This window comes from Pteronotus mesoamericanus, unplaced genomic scaffold (assembly GCF_021234165.1).
Source record: "Pteronotus mesoamericanus isolate MK-2021 breed Mesoamerican mustached bat unplaced genomic scaffold, CSHL_Meso_final contig_20, whole genome shotgun sequence".
NCBI classification, from domain to species: domain Eukaryota; kingdom Metazoa; phylum Chordata; class Mammalia; order Chiroptera; family Mormoopidae; genus Pteronotus; species Pteronotus mesoamericanus.
The window spans coordinates 3,186,763-3,206,144 of NW_026555085.1; the positions used below are offsets into that span (position 1 = coordinate 3,186,763).

General features: G+C 39.2%; 1 protein-coding gene across 1 annotated transcript in view; it reads left to right on the forward strand.

Annotated features, from left to right (window-relative positions):
• LOC129067923 (uncharacterized) overlaps window positions 1-18,949 on the forward strand; it is a 30,404-nt gene extending 11,455 nt beyond the window's left edge. The window contains 4 exon segments of the mRNA XM_054570201.1: window positions 8,957-9,059; window positions 13,412-13,588; window positions 17,651-17,824; window positions 17,953-18,949. Of these exon segments, the coding sequence (XP_054426176.1) occupies window positions 8,957-9,059; window positions 13,412-13,588; window positions 17,651-17,824; window positions 17,953-18,949 (1,451 nt within the window).
• Window positions 18,950-19,382: the final 433 nt, after the last annotated feature.

Here is a 19,382-nt window from a genome sequence, read left to right on the forward strand (position 1 = left end):
ATCAACAATTGAATCTAGAAAACAAACTAAGCAAACCAGAACAAGGAATCATGGATACAGAGATGATTTTGATAGTTGCCTGATGGGAAGGAGGTATGGGGAAATGGGTGAAGAGGTGAGGGGATTAAGAAGTACAAATAAGTAGTTACAGAATAGCCATGAAGATGTAAAGTACAATATAGGAAATGGAGTAGCCAAAGAACTTATACAAATGATTAATGAACATGAACAAACTTGTGGGGATTGCCTGAGAGAGTGAGGGGTTCTGGGTGGAGGGAGGAGCAAAGGGGGTAAAATTGGAACAGCTGTAATAACATAATCAATAAAATATATTTTTAAAAAAGAAAATATTCTTTGTGATACTGTGATGAGGGATACACTTCATCATATACTTGTTAAAACCCATAGAATGTACTACACAAAGAGTAAGCCCTAATGCTCATCTGTTTTCCTTCCCAGAACACCTCTGATGTGCAGACTCGGCCGTCTCTGGTGGGCCATTGGAAGGGAGCTTCTTGAGAACAGAAAGAATTGAGTTGTTTAATAATAGTGTATTAATATTGGCTCATCAGTTGAAACAAGTGAACCGTACTAATGCAATATGTGACTAATAGAGGAAACTGAAGGAAGGGAAATGAGAGGCATATGAGAACTCTATGCTCCACTTGATTTTCCAGAAACTTATAACTGTACAAAAAGTAAAATCTACTTTTCCTTAATGCAGGCATGGTTTTATACAGACTATAAAATGTTAAGAATGCATCTTTATTTTACACATGGTGAAATCAGAACAGGGATATTTTAAATTCAAAGTACACAAAAAATTTAACTTATGTATGTGTTTACCTAGATCAGGAATATTAAATAAACTTAGATTGAATTAAGTTCCCTTGAGGAGATCCAAAATGGCAGGAGAGTAAGTGAAAGCTACACTAACTTCCTCCCAGAACCAATCTGGAATTACAACTAAATTGTAGAGAAATCATCCTGAATAACCAATTGAACACTAGCCAGAGAGAAGTCTTATAACCAAGGACAGGCAGAAGAAACCACGTCTCCATAAGACTGATAGGGAGTGAGGAGGAGGTGCAAGAGGGCTGATTGGGCTTCTACAAGCAGCAGCTGAAGTTCTGAAGGGATATTTCAGTGGTCACAGAGTTCCTCCTGAGAAGTGTAGGGTCTAAACCCCAAGCTGGGCTCCCCAGCTTACATAACCAGTCCTGGAAAGAAACCCAGATAACATCCATCTGTGAATAGTAGCAGGGTTTCTGTCTGCCAGGGAGAGATGGCTGGAGACCCAGAGAGCCTCCTAAAGGGTCAATGCACAAAATTTAATTTGCAGCCACTTACCCTGGGCTCCAGCAGAGAGAGGGTGGAGTGGACTAGAGATACTTGAGGAGAGTCTGGGGTTTGTGGCCCTGGGGAGAGATCTGAAGGAACAGCCACGAGGGTCCCTGTGCTGAGTCATTCCCTATTGTGCAGAAGCCAACTTTCTCAGGCATAGCACTCCTCTCCAAGTGGCCTGGGGGGGAGCAATAGCCCCACCTGCAGGATTTACATTGCCCCGCTCTGTGGTGCTTAAGTCAGGCTGCTAATTACAGCTTAAGTCTATATCACTGATTAGTTTAACAACTATGGGGAAAAATACAAAGCAGCAGCCAAAATGGAAGGACAAAGACACAGACCCCAAATGAAAGAATGAGAGAATTCTCCAGAAGAAGATCTAGATGAAATAGAGGCAAGCAATTTACCAGCTAGAGTGTTTAGAGTAATGATTATAAGGATACTCAACAGCATGAAAAAAGACATAGAAACCATAAAAAAAGGATCAATCAGAAATAAAGAATGCAATATCTGAAATAAATAATATACTGGAAGGAATAAACAGTACATTAGATGAAGCAGAAGAGCAAATCAGTGATTTGGAAGACAGTGTAGAAAAAAACACCCAGGCGGAGCAGCAAAGAGAAAAAAGAATTTTTAGAAAATGAGGCGTGTGTAATAAACATTTTGGACATGAAGTGTAACATCTGCATCATGGGAATACCGGAAGGAGAAGAGAGTGAGCAAGGGATTGAGAACCTATTTGAAGAAATAATGTCCAAAACATCCCTAATCTGGGAAAGGAAAAAGACACACAAGTCCAGGAAACTCATGGAGTCCTAAACAAGTTGGACCCAAAGAAGCCTGAACTAAGACATATCATAATTAAAATGATAAGGCTTAAAGACAAGGAGAGAATCCTAAAAGCCACAAGAGAAAAGCAGGTAGTTGCCTGCAAGGGAGCACCAATTAGACTGTCATCTGACTTCTCAACAGAAATATTTCAGGCCAGAAGGGAGTGGTATGAAGTATTCACAGTGATGAAAAGCAAGGACCTACAATACAACCAAGGCTACTTTACCCAGCAAAGCTATCATTTGAAATCAAAGGAGAAATAAGGAGCTTACAATATAAGAAAAAGGTAAAGAAGTTTGTTAATAACAAGCTAGTACTGCAATAAATGTTAAAGGGGTTGTTTTAAGAGGAAGAAGAAAAAGAGAAAGAAAAAAACTGAGGAAAATAGTCTAACAATAAAATGGCACTAAAGACTTACCTATCAATAATCACCTCAAATGAAAAAGGCTTAAATGCTCAATCAAAAGACACAGAGTAACTGAATGGGTAAGAAAATAAGACCCATATATATATACAACCTCCAAGAGACCCATCTCAGATTGAAACATACGCACAGACTAAAAGTAAAGGGATGGAAAGAGATATTTCATGCAAATGAAAAGGAAAAAAAAGCTGGAGTAACAGTACCTACATCCAACAAAATAGACTTAAAAACCCAGGCTTTAGTAAAAGACAAAGAAGGACACTACAGAATGATAAAGGGAACAAGAGGATATATCCAACAAGAGGATATAATCCTAGTAAATATTTGAGCCCTAAATATGTGAAACAAATCTTGATATACATAAAAGGAGAGACCAACAGAAATACAGTCATAGCAGGGGATTTTAACACTCTGTTGACTTCAATGTGTAGGTCTACCAGACAGAAAATCAACAAGATGACAACAGCCTTAATTGACACACTAGGTCAAATGGATTTAACTGATATCTTCAGAGCATTTCACCCCAAAGCAGCGGAATATACATTGAAAAAAATTTTTATTTACTCATTTTTAGAGAAATGGGAAGGGAGGGAGAAAGGGAGGAAGAGAAACATCAATATGGGAGAGATGTATCAACCAGTTGCTTCTCATACATCCCCAGTCAGGGACCTGGCCCACAACCCAGGCATGTGCCTTACTGGGAATTGAACCACAACCTTTCAGTTCACTGGCCAGTGCTCAATCCACTGAGCCACACCAGCCAGGGCGAGAATATACACACTTTTCAAGTGCGTATGGAACGTTTTCCAGGACAGACCACATGTTAGGACACAAAACAAGTTTCAATAAATTTAAGAAGATTGAAATCATATAAACATCTTCTCTGACCACAGTGCTATGAAACTAGAAATCAATCACAATAAAACCACTGAAAAACATGCAAAAACATGGAAGCTAAATAACATGTTATTAAACAATGAATGAGTCAATAACCAGATCAAGAAAGAAATCAAAAGATACCTTGAAACAAATGAGAATGAGAATATGTCAAGCCAAAATCTGTGGGACACTGGGAAAGCAACCCTAGGAGGGAAATTCATAGCATTACAGGCCTATCTCAAAAAAGCAGGAAAAAGGTCAAATTAAAAAATCTAACTTCACATTTAAAGGAACTTGAAAAAGAACATCTAAGTCCAAAAGTGAATAGAAGGAAGGAAATAATGAAGAGTGGAGAAAAAAAATAAATAATCTAAAAAAATGATACAAAAGATCAATGAATCCAAGAGCTGGTTCTTTGAAAAGATAGACAAGACTGACAAAACTTTGACCAGACTCATCAAGAAGAAAAGAGAGAGCGCCTAAATAAATGCAATCAGAAATGAAAGAGGAGAAATAACAACTAACACCAAAGAAAAACAAAGGATTGTAGTAAAATATTATGAACAATTATATGCCAACAAAGTGGACACCCTGATTGAAATGGATAAGTTCCTAGAAATATGCAATCTTCCAAAACTAAATCAGGAAGAGTCAGAGACTCTGAATAGACAGATGACACCTAGGGAAATTGAAACAGTAATCAAAAAACTCCCAAGAAACAAAAGACCTGGACTAGATGGCTTCAGAGGGGAATTTCACCAAACATCCTGACAAGAATTAACACCTCCCCTTCTCAAACTATTTCATAAAATTCAAGAGGAGGGAAGGCTCCCAAACTCATTTTGTGAGGCCGGCATAACCCTCATTCCAAAACCAGATAAAAACACTACAAAGACAGAAAATTATAGGCCAATATCCCTCATAAAGATAGACTCTAAAATCCTCAACAAAATATTAGCAAACCAAACACAGCAATCCATCAAAAGGATCATACACCATGATCAAGTGGGATTTATTACAGGAAAGCAAGGTTGGTACACATTCACAAAATGAAGGATAAAAACCACATGATCACATCGATAAATGCAGTAAAAGCATTTCATAAAATCCAGCACCCATTTATGATAAAAACTCTCAGTAATATGGGATTAAAGGAAATGTACCTAAACATAATAAAGGCCATGCATGACAAACCCACTGCCAACATCATACTCAATGGGCAAAGACTACAAGCATGCCCCTTAAGATCAGAAACAAGACAGGGATGTCCACTTTCATGTGTCTTAGTCAACATAGTACTGGAAGTCCTAGCCACTGTAATCAGACAAGAAGAAGAAATAACCATCCAAATTTGAAAGGAAGAAGTAAAGCTGTCCTTATTTGCAGATGACATTATACTACTGTATGTAGGGAACCCCAGAGATGCCACCAAGAAACTACTAGAGCTGATAAATGAATTCAGCAAAGTAGCAGGATAAAAAAATTAATATCCAGAAATCAGTTGGATTTTAATTAGCCTATAACAAACTAATGGAAAGGGAAATTTAAAACAATCCATTCAGAATTGCTACAAAAAAGAATAAAATACCTAGGAATAAACCTAACAAAAGATGTAAAAGACCTGTACTCAGAAAATTTTAAGACACTGAAGAAAGAAATAGAAGATCAAAATAAGTGGAAGCACATACTATATTTGTGGATAAGAAGAATTAACATCATTAACATGTCTGTACTACCCAAAACAATCTATAGATTCAATGCAATTCCTATCAAGATTCCAATGACATTTCACAAAACTAGAGCAAATATTTCAAAAATTTATATGAAACCACAAAAGACCCCACATAGCAACAGCGATCCTGAGAAAGAAGAACAAATTTGGAGGAATCATGATACCTAATATCAAACTATACTAGAAGGCCATAGAAATCAAAGCAGCATGGTACTGGCATAAAATCAGACACATAGATCAATGGAACAGAATAGCGAGCCCAGAAATAAGTCTAGATCTTTATAGTCAATTAATATTCAACAGAGAAAGCAAGCACATACAATGGGCTAAAGATAGTTTATTCAATACATGGTGTTGGGAAAATTGGACAGATGCATGCAGAAAAATGAAACTAGACAACCACCTTCTTATACCACACACAAGAATAAATTCAAAATGAATCAAAGACTTAAATGTTAGACCCAAAACCATAAAAATCACAGAAAAAAACATAGGCTGCAAAATCTCAAACATTGCTGGTAGCAATATTTTATTGGATATATTTCCCCAGACAAGGGAAACAAAAGAAAAAAAATAAACAAATGGGACTACTTTTGAGACATGGTTTTATAATAAATATACACTTGTTAATTTTTAAAGCAATTTTTCCAAGCAGAAAATCACTGAACTGTTCCATCTTCTGAAGGCTAACTTCTGTAACTTCCTTAGCTTTATTATGTAAGTAACAGATTGGAATTTTCCTCTGCATTCTCTTAAATACAGGGTGCAGTGGAACCCAATTTCTCTGATACTGTACTTTGATTTTTATCCCAGCCTAGAATTTTTCTTAAATGTTATGAACATTTAAAGCATTAGGTATGTTGGGTTAATTTCTTTATTCCCTGGGGTATATTTGAGACTCCTGCTTTGGAGTCATATAAATTAATAATAATCTCTTGAGCCTTGGCTGGTTTGGCTCAATGGATTGTGTGCTAGCCTGTGAACTAAAGGGTCGCTGGTTCGACTCCCAGTCAAGGCACAAGCCTGGGTTGCGGGTCAGGTCCCCAGTAGGGGGGCGTGCAATAGGCAACCACACATTGATATTTCTCTCCTCTCTTTCTCCTTCCCTTTCCCTTCTCTAAAAATAAATAAATAAAACCTTTAAAAATAATAATAATCTCTTGAGATCAATAAAAATATGTCCTTCATTGAACATGAAAGACATTGGTTTTTACTTCCTAATATCCTCCATCTGATAACCTCATTCTAATTTAGGGGCACCTTCCAAAGGAAGTACGTTTCCTTTAATATCTATATTACAGTCATACCAGTCCCTGAAAAACAAACAACAGACTCCAGACCTTTAAATTTCTTACTCTGAAGACATACAAGCTAATCCACATTTTCTCCACAAACTGTACACCTGGTCATCTTCCCAGGGTCCTTTTCTTTTATCAAAAAATGTGCATCTTCTGCACTAGCCAGACAGCTGGAGTTTGGGGTTCTAGATCCTCTTGGATACCTTACTTTTCAATTACCCCCTGTTTTTACTCAGGAATGGGAACATTTGTCATTTCAAACAATGGAAGAAATAATTAGGTTCTTGGGGAAGTTGAAAAGTATCCAATGACACCTTTCTAGTGAGAAAATAATGCATATATTAGAAGAGAAAACTCAATCATATGGCTTCCCTAACCTTCTCAAGCACAAAGCATCCTCCACCTATCTATCCTCCAGATACAACAGTTGTACAGAAATTTACAAACAACCTGCTCAGGCTGCAGGTTCTGCACATCAGTGTTTCTCATACTGCTTCCCAGTTCTCTATGAATATGGGGAAACTGACTGTGCATGACTTCAGTTCTCATGAAGCAAGACTCTTTACTAGAGTCTAAAATGAGGCTCATTATAGATAACAAAATCTTAGATTTGCTAGAGGTGGGCCACAGTTTTGACTTGAAATCAACCAGCTCAAAAAGGTGTTAATAGTGGCTACCGTATAAAACAAATTCAAAGAATAACAAATATGGTGATAAGACCAGAAATATATTTCTTTTTTTAAAAGATTTTACTTATTTACTTTTAGAGGGGAGGGAGAAAGAGAGGAAGAGAAACATCAATGTGTGGTTGCCTCTTGCGCACCCCCTACTGGGGACTTGGCCTGCAACCCAGGCATGTGTCCTGACTGGGAATTGAACTGGAAATCCTTTGGTTCACAGGCCGGCACTCAATCCACTGAACCACAACAACCAGGGCGAGAACTATATTTCTTAAGTCTCTAAAAAAAGAAACCTAGTAATTAAATGAATAATCTCCCAATGATATTATTTTAAGGAACCCAACAGAGAGTTTCACAGGCTTCTTATGGGATTGCTTAATATAGGTAAACATCATCAAACCAAATGGTAATTCCATAACAAGAATTCCAAAGACAGCTGACACAGTACAGAATGGGAAGTACTACAACAGAAAAAAATACAAGGTAATCCAGAAAAATTAAGTGATTAACTCATACTGGTGTGAGTCAGGTTAAGAAAAACTTCCTGGAGAAAGAGACATCTGAATGGAATTTTGATAGATATTACCTGAATTTTATAAGTAGGCAGAAAAAGAGGGACATTCCAGGCTGAGAAAACCTCACAATGTAAAGGCAGAGAGTCATGAATCAGCATGTTTTTAATAAGGAACAGTAATTAGATCAGCCTACTGGAGAATAAAAGGAAACAAGGAGAGAGGTAGGCAGTGGCAGGGTCAAGAAATGCCTCAGGGGCTGTGATAGAGATTTGACAATTGTTATAAAAGAGTAAAATTACCAAAGCTCTGACTGAAGGCATCAGTAATATAGTAGGGATGAAGATGAGAGGATTTAGTTAAGGTTGCCTGGGAGGTGGAATTTACACTGAATACTGAGTAATAAAATGAAGAGGTAGGAGAGAGAGAATCTAGGGTGAATCTAAAGTTTCTGGTTCAAGGGATAAATGACAGGAAGTCATTAAAATCTATTGGCTTGTCCTGCAGTTTGATACTTCACCTGCACAATTCTGTAACATCATGCGTTGGTCATTAGAAAATATCAGGTCACTGAATTACAAATATTTAAATGCTAATACTTCATACAATATCAAAAATCACATTCATTAATATTACCTCTGATGTCATCTGAAAAGTTTTTTGGGATCACAGAGTAACAGGTCTAAACTAACCAAAATTCTGATTTGTACTGGAAAGCTTAAATGTTGCTATTGACAACAGATACATCAGTTGCTTTCCTTCATTTTCAAGAAAATGCTGCCAAACTCCCAAGTCTGAATAACCAGTTTTCTGTCAGTCGTTTGTTTTTCCAAGTGGAAAAAAAAAAATGTGTTCCAGGGAAAAGGCAGCTAGTTTCTCTTGCAACGCAAAGTGTTTTCCTAGTAGCCACCACTTCGCAATGTGCAGCAGAAGTGCCACCTGGGTACTTCTTACCGCATCACAGAATGACTCTTTAAATGTACTCAAGAGTTGAGGTTTAATAACAATACTTCTTAGTGCTTCATCAAGGACATTCTCTACTGAAACTGACTAAAAACGGTGAGGATGTTGTGGTAAAAAATACAATGACCACCGATATAGTCGATGCCATTCTCTGGAGTCTTATTACCCAACCTTGTTTTTGCACCATCAGCACAAATGAAAACACGGTTTTTACAGGAAAAATCCCGTGAGATTCAGAAAAGGTTATACAACGCTGTTACTGTTTCAACACCCCTGTGGTTGTCGCCAAGCATCCACAGAGGAAGATCTTCATCAACTAGTTGGCACTGATGACAAATCAGCGCAAGCAAAACAGCATGTCAAGGCACATCTAGAGATTGTGCCTTTCCTAAGGTAAAGGTACATTTTTCAGATGCAGCATTAACTCAGTCTCTGTGTTTGCAGGTAGGTCTCCAGTTTGACAGGTTGCTGTATGGTTAGCAAGTGGCAGCAAATGCTCTCCCCTCCTGACCTCCCATCCAGCAGGCATTCAGCAGTGCACCAGGATGAAGCTTTCTTACTTTCTCTTACTTTCTCTACCATTGTAGGGGCTCCTCCAGACAATGCTATACAACAACTTATTGTGTAGGAGGCGTTTAAAGAGTCTGTCATATCTGCATATAAAATTGTCAATTCCTTTTTCTTTGAAACCTGAATGACTGGACCCAAAACGATGCTGCAACTTAATTGGAATCGTATTAGTTTTTTTTTAATTTTCTCTTCATAAGGCACAATAAGATAAATTGTTAACATCTATAAAGTTGGAGGAAAGACAGCTTTAGACATGTTTTTATATTCCAAGTTCTGCCCAATTTCTTCAGAACATATTTCTCCTTTCCAGAGTTAGAGAACTTGCTGATGCATCAATTGCATCTTTTTCAGTGTCTTCAGACACAGGCAACATACACATGGGTTGAGAAAATGTCTTCTTAAAATTTTTTTTAAATTAAAAAAATATTTTATTGATTGTGTTGTTACAGTTATCCTAGATTTTCCCCTTTTGTCCCTCCCACCCAGCACCCCCAACTCCCCTCAGCTCATCCCCCCACCTTTGTTCATGTCCATGGGTCATGCATATAAGTTCTTTGGCTACTCCATTTCTTACATTATACTTTACATCCCCATGGCTATAATGTAACTACCTATTTCTACTTCTTAATCCCCTCACCTCATCACCCATTCTCCGTCTCCTGCCTCCCATCTGGCAACCATCAAAAATCTCTCTGGATCCATGATTTTGTCTCTGTTCTTTTTCGCTTAGTTTGGTTTTTAGGTTCAATTGTTCATAGGTATGTGTTTTTTAAAGATATTTTATTGATTATGCTGTTACAGTTGTCCCATTTTTATTCTCCCTTTTGTTCCCCTCTGGCCTGAGCCTCCTCCCATTAGCATCTCCCTCCCCCAGTTTATGATCCCTGGATCATACATACAAGTTCTTTGGCTTCTCCATTTCCTATACTCTTTTTGACCTCCCCTTGTCTATTTTGACCTACCATTTATGCTTCTTATTCCCTGTACCTTTTCCCCCATTCTCCCCCTTTCCACTTCCCACTGATAATCCTCCATGTGATCTCCATTTCTGTGATTCTGTTCCTGTTTTAGTTGTTTGCTTAATTTGTTTTTGTTTTTTATTTTCTTTAGATTTAGTTGTTGATAGTTGAGAGTTTGTTGTCATTTTACTGTTCATAATTTTGATCTTCTTTTTCTTAGATAAGTTCCTTTAACATTTTGTATAATAAGGGCTTGGTGGTGATGAACTCCTTTAACTTTACCTTATCTGGGAAGCACTTCATCTGCTCTTCCATTCCCAATGATAGCTTTGCTGGATAAAGTAATCTTGGATGTAGGTCCTTGCCTTTCATGACTTTGAATACTTCTTGCCAGCCCATTCTTACCTGTAAGGTTTCTTTTGAGAAATCAGCTGCTAGTCTTCTGGGAACTCCTTTGTAGGTAACTGTCTCCTTTTCACTTGCTGCTTTTAAGATTCTCTCCTTATCTTTAATCTTGAGTAATGTAATTATGATGTGCCTTGGTGTGTGCTTCCTTGGGTCTAACTTCTTTGGGACTCTGAGCTTCCTGGATCTCCTGGAAGTATATTTGCTTTGGCAGATTGGGGAAGTTCTCCTTCATTATTTTTTCAAATAAGTTTTCAATTTCTTGCTCTTCCTCATCTCCTTCTGGCACCCCTATAATTCAGATGTTGGAATGTTTCAAGTTGTCCTAGAGGTTTCAAAGACTCTTTTTATTTTTTTGAATTCTTGTCTCTTCATTCTGTTCTGGTTGAATGTTTATTTCTTCCTTCTGCTCCAAGTTGTTGATTTGAATCCTAGTTTGCCTCCCTTCACTGTTGGTTCCCTGTATATTTTTCTTTATTTCTCTTTGCATAGCCTTCATTTTTTTCCCCTATTTTGCGACCATACTCAACCAATTCAGTGAGCATCCTGACTACCAGTGTTTTAAACTCTGCATTTGATAGGTTGGCTATCTCTTTATTACTTAGTTGTATTTTTTTCCTGGAGTTTTGATCTGTTCTTTTATTTGTGCCATATTTCTTTGTCTTAGAGCTCCTGTTACATTGTAAGGAGCGGGGCCATAGGTATTCACCAGGGTGGGGCAACTCCCATTGCTGTGTTGTGGCTCTGTATGTGGGGGAGGACCCAGAGAAGGAACAATGACACCTACTTGGCTCTTGGCCAGCTTTCAGTCACTTCCCCTGCTATCTGCAAGCAAATTGGACCCTTCTGGTGCTGATTACCAAGTGGGTGGGTTTGTGTACACTCCAGGATCCTGTGGATCTCTCCGACGAACTCTCTTGTGAGGCTGGGAGTTTATCCTGCCACCACAACCCCCACAGGTTCTTTATAGCCAGAGGTTTTGAGGCTTTCTTTCCTTGTGCTGGCACCCTGGGTTGTGCGGTCTGTCTTGCTCCCCAGTGGTTCCTCCTGGTTTATCCGCATGCAAATGTGGGACTGACTAGTCTGCCAGCTGCCGCTTTGCCATACATCCTCTCCTCCCCAGCTGCCTGTCTCCAACCCTCCTACCAGTCTGGATGAATGTGTTTTCTTCTTTATTTTTTTAAAAAGATGTTATTTATTTATTTATTTATTTAAAGAGGGGAAGGAAAGAAGAAAGAGGGGGAGAGAAACATCATTGTGTGGTTGCCTCTCACACACCCCCAACTGGGGACCTGGCCAGCAGCCCAGACATGTGCCCTGACTGAGAATTGAACCGGCAACCCTTTGGTTCACAGACCAGCACTCAATCCACTGAGCTACACCAGCCAGGGTTGAATGTTTCTTCTTTAACTCCTTGGTTGTGGAATACCCATACAGTATGATTTTCTGGCAGTTCTGGGGTTTTTTTGGTTTTAGGTTTGTTGTCCTTCTTTTGGTTGTGAGAGCAGGCAAAGTGTATCTACCTGCGTCTCCATCTTGACTGGTAGTCCTCAATAGGTATGGGCTTATTGCCATTTTATTATTCATAGCTTTGATCTTCTTTTTCTTAAATAAGTCCCTTAACATTTCATATAGTAATTGTTTGCTGATGATGAACTCCTTTAGCTTTTTCTTGTTTGGGAAGCTCTTTATCTGCCCTTTGATTCTAAATGATAGCTTTGCTGGGTAGAGCAATCTTGGTTGTAGGTCCTTGCTCTTCATGACTTTAAATATTTCTTGCCAATCTCTTCTTGCCTGCAAAGTTTCTTTTGAGAAATCAGCTGATAATCTTACGGGTACTCCCCTGTAGGTAACTGCTTTTCTCTTGCTGCTTTTAAGATTCTCTTTTTATCTTTAACCTTTCTCATTTTAATTATGATGTGTCTTGGTGTGGACCTGTTTGCATCCATCTTATTTGGGACTCTGTGCTTCCTGGACTTGCATATCTATTTCCTTTGCCAAATTAGGGAAGTTTTCTTTCATGAATTTTTCAAATATATTTCCAATTTCTTGCTCTTTCTCTTCTCTTTCTCTCACCCCTATGAGGGGAATATCAGTATACTTGTAGCTGTCCCAGAGACTCTTTATACTATCCTCATTTTTTTAATTCTTTCTTCTGCTGCTGCTGCTTGTTTTCTTTTTGTTTGTTTGTTTGTTTGGGGTTTTATTCCTTTTGCTTCCTTATGTTCCAAAACATTGATTTGATTATCGGCTTCATCCACTCTCCTGTTGATTCCCTGTAAATTGTTCATTTCTATTGGTATATCCTTCATTCTGCCTGGCTCTTTTTTATGTTGTTGAAGTACCCACTGCGTTTCTTGAGCATCCATATAACCACCGTTTTGAATTCTGTGTCTGATAGAATGCTCATCTCCATTTTGTTTAATTCTTTTTCTGGAGTTTTCATCTGTTCTTTCATTTGAGCCATGTTTCTTTGTTTCCTCATTTTGGCAGCCTCTTTGTGTTTGTTTCTGTGTTAATAGGTAGAGCTGCTATGACTCCCTGTTAGTAACGTGGCTTGTAGGGTCCAGTGAGACAGCCTCCCCTATCCCCAAAGCTGGATACTTGAGGTGTACCCTCTGTGTGGGCTAAGTACACCCTTCTCTGGTAGTTGAGCCTTGATTGCTGTTGGCAGGTCAATGGGAGGGATTTACCCAGGCCAGTCACCTTCAGGTACTGACCACCAATCTCTACCCTCTGTGGAGAATCAGTTTTGCAGGGGCAGGGTGGGGATGCTCCAGTGTGATTTGTAGCTGTCCACTATGTGCACAGGCTCTGGGGTCTCCTGGGTGGTACAGGTCAGGATCAGCCACCTGACTTAGTGTCAGCCATCGGGCGTGAGCTACAAAGCAACCTGCAGATGGTTGCTACTTGTACTAGGCCTGGAGGTTTCCAGGTGATGCAAAGGTGGCTGCTGCTAGTGCCAAGCCTGGAGCTGCTTAGCCAGAGGTAGGAGGGCTGGGGGAAGGCCATAATTGGGTGGGATGGAGCCTCAGGTAAACACGAGGGCAGAGAAAATAGTGTAAGCCAGGTTAATGGAGTCTCAGACATGGCATCCACCTGCCTGTTCTGTGGCTCTATGGGAGGAGAGCTCAGAAAAGGCACAATTTCTTCTGCCCACCTTTCTGCCTAGGATAGAGCTATCCGTCAGCTCTTGCCCTGATGCTAGACACTTCAGTTCCTCCCCATAAGCCACTAGTGCCTTTCAAGATGCTACCCTGGTTGGTACTGAAACTCAGAGAGAGTGCATCTGAGTAAGTTTGGTGTGGGCACTTTAAGAGGGACTGCCAGGGAGTCAAGTAATTTTTTTCACCAACTCAAAAAGTGCTGGATTTTACAGCCTGAAGTTATGGGGACTTATCTTTCTGGCACTGGAACTCTTGGCTAGGGGACCTGGTGTGGGGCTGGGAACACCTCTCTCCTGAGATATTCTTCCCAAAGTTGTAGCCACCACATGTGGGTGTGGGGACCTGTCCATACCACATCTCCACATCCCCACATTGCCTATCCTTCTGGATTGATGTCATTTCTTTAGTTCCATAGCTGTTGGACTTTCATTCAACTCAATTTCTGATGATTCTGTGTGATGCTTGATTTGTAATTTAGTTGTAATTTTGCTGTGGTTATGCAAGGAGGTGAGCCGTGTTTACCTACGTTTTCATCTTGACTGGAATTTTAGAAAATGTCTTCTAATCTCCCCTTTTGAAGCCCACAATGCATTCTTAAATACAAGAAAATATAAACAAACTTTCTTTTATCTTAGAATAAAATACTATTCAATTCTAAAAGAATACATTTCACATAAAATTTGAAAATCAAAAATGTTTTTGAAAATATTTTAATACTGTTGCAAAACAAGATAAACTTAATCCTTGCATTCTTTATAAAAGCAGGAAAGCTCAGGAATTTAAAGATAATGGTATTTGCCCTGGCTGGCATGGCTGAGTGAATTGAGTGCTGGCCTGCAAACCAAAAAGGTCACCAGTTCGGGGTGTGCAAGTGGCAACCGATTCATGTCTCTCTCACACATCAGTTTATGTTTTTCTCCCGTTCTTTCTCCCTTCCTGTCTCTTTAAAAGTAAGTAAACAAAATGTTTAAAGATAATGGTTTCTTAGGAGATAATGAAATTGCAGAGACTATAGCAGATATAACTGAAGAGAGCTGGTTAGAGCACAGTTGAAGTACTGAAGAACTAAATGAACTGCTAAAAATGTGCATATTTATGCCCTAAATTCATTACCTTAAAGAATTCTAGGCAATACAATACACAGCACACAATCCATTAATTGTTAGAACAGTGATGTCTTTACACGTCACCATAGCCTTTGGAGAACTCTGCTGTCCACTGATGGGAATGAAAGTGAAAAGGCAAATAACATCTTAGTATTATAGATAGTTTTGACCTTGTAGGTCCTCTAAAAGGATCCCAGGGAGCTCTCTTTCCCAGGGATCGTTTGACCACACTTTGAGAACTGCTAGACATATTAGTTAATGGTGCTTAGAAAACTGGTTAACTCCATGTGTTGGAAGGAGCATGGGAATCAGATTCCTATCTCTCACTGTCACAAAAATAAATTTTAAATGAATTAAAGGCCTGAATGTGAAAGAGTAAAGCAGTTGGAAGAGGGTGCACAAGAATAACTATTATCTCAGCCTGATTGCACCAAGTGCTAATGGAGAGATGTGGAGAAATGGGGACTTGCACACACTCTTGGCAGAAGGGTTAATTTTCTTTCTTATTTCAACTATGTGTTTCACACATACAATGCTGAATAAATTTGAAGGTGCAAATATGCTACAACCCAAGAATTCTATTTATATGTCCCAGAGCACTAAAGAATCCCTCATATTTACACATAGGAAGTATGCCTAGGGGGTGCTTGTTGCAGGTTGTTTATAGTTGGGGCTGTCCATCAGTGGACAAACAAATACATGAGATTATGCTGTATTAATGCAATATAATATTGTGTAACTATAAACTAAATGGGCATCTTTTGCAAGGACAACTCTCAGAACACATTGAATGACATACACTGAGTTTAAACAAGCAATTGCTTTGAGGAGGGAAAAGAGGAGCAAACAGCAAACTATACTTCAGTAGTGGGTCACGGCCACAGCCATTGCTCCCTGTATTTTCTGTATATTAGAAATGTTTACTATTGCCCTGGCTGGTATGGTTCAGTGGACTGAGTGCCAGCCTGTGAACCAATGGGCTGCCGATTCAATTCCCAGTCAGGGAACATGACTGGGTTGCAGGCCTGGTCCCCAGTAGGAGGTGCTTGAGAGGCAACCACACATTGATGTTTCCCTCTCTTTCTCACTCTCTTCCCCTCTCTAAAAATAAATAAATAAAATCTTTTAAAAAGTAAAATAAAAAAGGCAATGTTTAATAATTGTAACTGCACAAAATATATTCTAGGTCCCTCATGCTAATTATAGGATATCTGCTTTTCTGATCAAACTTCTTATTCTCATAATCCATTTACAGATAATAGAATCAATTAATTAATTCTGTTAAAATTCAACAGAACTATGTCTAGTTCTTTGGACAAATAACAATAATTGCTTATATGCCTAATATTTTAAAAAATCCATTAGTTGCCAATTTCTTTATGATTTTAAAAAATTTAATGTATTTTATTGTTAAATATTTTAAAAATGTTTATTTATTTCAAAGAGAAAGGAGAGGAGAGAGAGAGAGTTAGAGAAAAACCAATGTGAAAGAGGAATATCAGTTGGTTCCCTCCCATAAGCTCACTAACCATGGATCAAACTCCCAGCCTTTTGGTGTATGGCAGGGGTGTCTACCTTTTGGTGTCTCTGGGCCACACTGGAAGAAGAAAAATTGTCTTGGGCCACACATTAAATATACAAACACTAACATAAACTGATGAGCAAAAAGAAGATCTGTGCATAATTTTCATGATATCCACCACCACAGATAAGAAAAAGAGTCCTCACATAATAACCCTAATTATACAGTGGCTCTTTCGATAATCTTTTAAAATCATCCAACAGGCCCCAAGTTTGTGATCACTAATATAGAAAATATACACATCTAAGTAATAAAATGTCATTGAATTTTAAAAATATTTTTATTTTAAAAATAAAATAAAAGAGAACAACATAAAACTAGCGGGATGTTTGACATTGTATTTGAGAAACTAGTGCATCAACATCTGGCTTGATAGAAGTAGCTGCAACTCTCAGTGAGTTCTCAAGGTGCTCATCAGATATTTTGGTTCTAATTTTACTCTGAATGTGTTTCATGCTTGAAAATATTTATGTGCAAATGTAGGTGCTGCCAAAAAACAATGACATGAATAAGGCACGATTGTGAAGCAAGGGAAATTTGTCTGTGGGAAGATAGGACTTATAAAAGTCCAGTAAATAGACAGGATCAAGTTTTCTTCAAGCTGAATGTTAGATTGCAGCTCTATGCATTCCATTTGAAAATTGGCAGGTAACATATTTATGCTGACTGAAAATGGAGTCACAAATATAGCAAAATATTGATTATTTTCCCAGAAATCTTGAAGTCTGTTTTCAAATTCTTGTATCAAATTGAAAAGTAGGGCTGCCTATTTTTCACTGTTAACTATGAGCTATGTTTAGCCAAATATCAAAATGCATAAAATTGTTTGCCTCAATTTGATCTTGCCATAATTTCAGTTTCATCTGGAATGCTGTTATGGTTTGAAGTATGGTATTGATACATCAGTTTTCACCTTGAAGATGCATGTTTAACTCATTTAAATGAGTGGTTAAATCCACTAAAGATACTAAATCTGTAAGCCAGTTTTCATCATCAAGTTCCAGCACAAATTTGTTTTTTACCATAAACAACTTGATAACATGTCGCAAATCGTAAGATCTTTTCAACATTTGGCCTTGACTTAGCTATCTTACTTCCAAAAAGTAAATGATGTCGCCATAGTGAGCATCAATACTTTTAAGGAATTTCTGAAATTTGTGATGATTTAATCCCTTGGCTCTTTTCAAATTCACAGTCTTGATGATGATTTGCATGATCACTTAAAAATGGTCATGAATGAATCCCCCTTCAGCCATTCTTGCAGACCACAGGCAGAGTGCGAGGAAGTGACATACGTGAACTTCTGGCCTCCGGAGTCTGAGGGACCAGAATCTTCAGACTGGATTCAGACCAGCAGAGGGAGGAGAGAGTACGTGAACCCTGCTATCCCTTAAGGCCATTAGCCCCATCACCCACTTCCGGCTCACACTCCTGCCTGCTGCTCCCAACACAAGTCATCATGCCTGGCAGTGTAAAGTCAGTGCCAAAAGCCTAAAGAAGCCTTCAGGCCCAAAGAAAGTCTCCAGGCCCGGTAGCTGCACAGGTTTCTGTAACTGAGGAGGAAGCTTCCTCCTCCTCTCTTTCTCCTTTGATCCAGGAGACTCCAAACACGCTTGCTGCTGGAATATCAAGTGTTCCCCAGAGTTCCCAGGGAGCCTGCTCCTCCCCGGCTGCCATCAAAGCCATTCCCTCGAGCAAATCAAATGAGGGCTCCAGCAGGCAAGAGGGTCCAGGCACCTAGCAGGCTCCACCAAATCCTGAGTCCTTGTATGCTGAAGGGCTACAAAAGAAGGTGGCTGAATTGGTAAAATACCTGAGTAGCAAGTATTTAACAAAGGAGCCTGTCCCAAAGGCAGAAATGCTGAAGAGAGTCATCAAAGAGCACAAGGATCACTTCCCTGAGATCTTCCAGAAAGTCTGTGAGTGCATGGTGGTTGTCTTTGGCATTGAAGTGAAGGAAGTGGACCCCACCAGCCACTCCTATGTGTTGGTCAAAATACTAGACCTTACCTATGATGGGCTAGTCAGTGACAACCAGGGCATGCCCAAGACTGGCTTCCTGATACTAATCTTGGGCGTAATCTTCATGGAGGGTAACCGTGCCCCAGAAGAGAGAATCTGGGAAGTGCTGAATATGATTGGGCTGTATGCTGGGAGGGAGGATTTCAACTATGGGGAACCCAGGAAGCTCATGACCAACGATTTAGTGCAGGAAAAATACCTGGAGTGCCAGCAGGTGCCCAACAGTGATCCTCCACGCTACGAGTTCCTGTGGGGTCCAAGAGCCTATGCTGAAACCACCAAGATGAAAGTCCTGGAGTTTTTCACCAGGGTCACTGGGACTGATCCCACTGCCTTCCCCCGCTGGTATGAGGATGCTTTGAGAGATGAGAGAGAGAGAGCTGAGGCCAGCACCGCCACCAGTGATGGTACTACCACCATGGCTGGTGAGAGCTCCAGTGTCACATCCAACAGCTTCTCCTGTCCTGAGTAAAGTCTGAGGAAGTTTCTCCACTGTATTTGAAGAGGGAAGTCAAGGTTCTAAGTAGTGGAGTGTTGAATTGCAGATTTCACCTTTTTCTTTCTTTTTAGTATGCTTCAAATGTTCTTTCTCCTCAAAGATTAGCTTCAGAGTTTAGGTTCACGAATAACATTGGTCATGTATTTAGTACTGTTTAACAGGTTTGAGGATAAGAATTTTGCTGTTCCGTGTAACAAACTAGGAAACCTTCCATCTCATTTTGTGATCTGGAGCAAGATAACATGGCATAGGAATAGGAATTAATCATGTAAAAGTGCTCAGCAATAAAATAGATGAGATCAGGAAATAGAGAAAAAATGTACAAGATGGTTATCCTAGGATTCCTGTATCTTAGTCTGCTGTTTTGTAAAATTAAAGATATACTTGGCTTTGCTTGACTAATTAA